The sequence below is a fragment of the Sinocyclocheilus anshuiensis genome, unplaced genomic scaffold, assembly GCF_001515605.1.
Source record: "Sinocyclocheilus anshuiensis isolate Anshui unplaced genomic scaffold, SAMN03320099.WGS_v1.1 C32908606, whole genome shotgun sequence".
In the NCBI taxonomy this organism is placed as follows: Eukaryota; Metazoa; Chordata; class Actinopteri; order Cypriniformes; family Cyprinidae; genus Sinocyclocheilus; species Sinocyclocheilus anshuiensis.
In genome coordinates, this window is record NW_015620862.1 from 1 (window position 1) to 1,730 (window position 1,730).

Genomic DNA, 1,730 nt, shown 5'->3' on the forward strand with positions numbered 1-1,730 from the left:
ATACAATGTATTTTTGGCTGTTGCTACAAATATACCCCAGCGACTCAAAACTGGTTTTGTGGTCCAGGGTCACATATTGGTATTTTTTACATGATTTATATATATTAAAACAGAAACACAAAATATACAACATGCACAAGCAAAATAAGGCACAAAAAAAAGTAAAGCTGCACAAATATTTATATTTTGATGAACATGATCAGAAATTTGATGACCAAGCCAGAGAAAGGGAAAAAAGAGAACTTCCTCTGAATACTGGCAGTTCAACACAAGCTTTTTTGCTTGTGTTTTTCCTTGGTCTCTTGGGTATGGCCATCAAAACAAAACATCCCATGGATTTGTTCCCATGGCTACACCAAATATCTCCAAGTTAATTAATGTTAGTACAATGGACTTCTCTTAGAGTCCTTTAAAAAACAAATAATAATAATAATTTACTTCATAGTTTCTGTCAGGTGATGAGAGAGTAGCTCTGTTCCAAAACCTAATGAGATGCCTACATAGATAGCATCCTAACTGAAACCGAACCTAATAAATGATACAGTAAACTGATTTATAAAGAACTTTTTGTTTCATCCACCATCTTGAGTTCAATGGATCTCTCTTTTTTTCTGAACAGAGTGAACCAAGCCATTCAAAGTATTTTTCTAGCTCTGTCGAGACAACAGATCCATTACCCAGCTCCACAGCTACAAAAAGAGCCATCCTTCAGAAGATGTAAGTACTATTCTGATATACCTTGCGGTGATCCATCTACATCTTCACGTAACCTTTCCTCATTCCTCCAGTGCCAGGCAGGCTAGCATCCAACCCCAACAGCGGCAAGATGATCAAGAGTCCAGATCAGCCCAATTCCAAGCGGACAATGCTGAGAAGGGCTCTGCCGAAACATGTCATCCTGTCACCATATCGTCTGGCAGCTTGCTCACGGGTGAGTCATTGGAGGAAGGGAAAGCTGTGTTGTCATCTAAATTAAGTAACAGTAAAGAGGTCACTGAACCACATCTTGACGCTACCGGTCCGAGGAGATGTCCACGGACCCCAAGTAGCTCAGGAGAACACGCTGACCGCCAAAAGACAAAAAGATCGCGTCTTGGAGAGCCTGCAGCATCAAGCGATTCCAACAATCCCTCTTCCGACATTGCTGCACCAGACTCTGTTTGCAATCCCCAGCCTGAGATTTCACAGACTAACCAAAGCGGGCTGGCCGCAAGTCTGAAAGGCCTATCCGTCAAGCCCGTATCCTCTGGGTCCTCTATTAGTTCCAGATCGGTCGCCAGGGAGGGAAAGAAGGGGGGTGAGTCCAGAACATCCCGATTACGCCGACTCAAGAAGCCCTGAGGGGCGCAGCGGCACAGAACGGGAGAGGATGTCTGACGCCACCACGATGGAGGTTACAGTACACACTTCTACTGTAATACTGTCTGTCAGCGGCGGTTGCACAAGAGTTCACCACACACAGTCTCTGCACATACAGTACTTCCCTTCTCCCTTTAAACTGAAAAACACACAAAACTGCTTAAACGCTTGAATTAGATTACCAAGAAGCTCTCAAATGTTTGAATAGACTCCACTAGCAACAGCTTAAATGGAACTCAAGCAAACAGTAACTTCACTCTAAACAAAAACACGAATGTAGTTCACGTTTTCGGTGCAAGATTTGTATTTCAGACTAGCGGGAGCCATTGAGCACACTGTGGCTTCAAGCCCAAATCTCTGGCTCCATCCGT

General features: G+C 43.5%; 1 protein-coding gene across 1 annotated transcript; it reads left to right on the forward strand.

The window, feature by feature from the left end:
• Nucleotides 1-561: 561 nt before the first annotated feature.
• LOC107683089 (protein SLX4IP-like) lies at nucleotides 562-1,721 on the forward strand (the record flags this gene model as incomplete). Its single annotated transcript, XM_016479175.1, has 2 exons — nucleotides 562-717; nucleotides 789-1,721. Coding segments are annotated over 2 exons (709 nt in total), but the record flags the coding sequence as incomplete, so codon positions are not given.
• Between the last annotated feature and the right edge of the window lie 9 nt (nucleotides 1,722-1,730).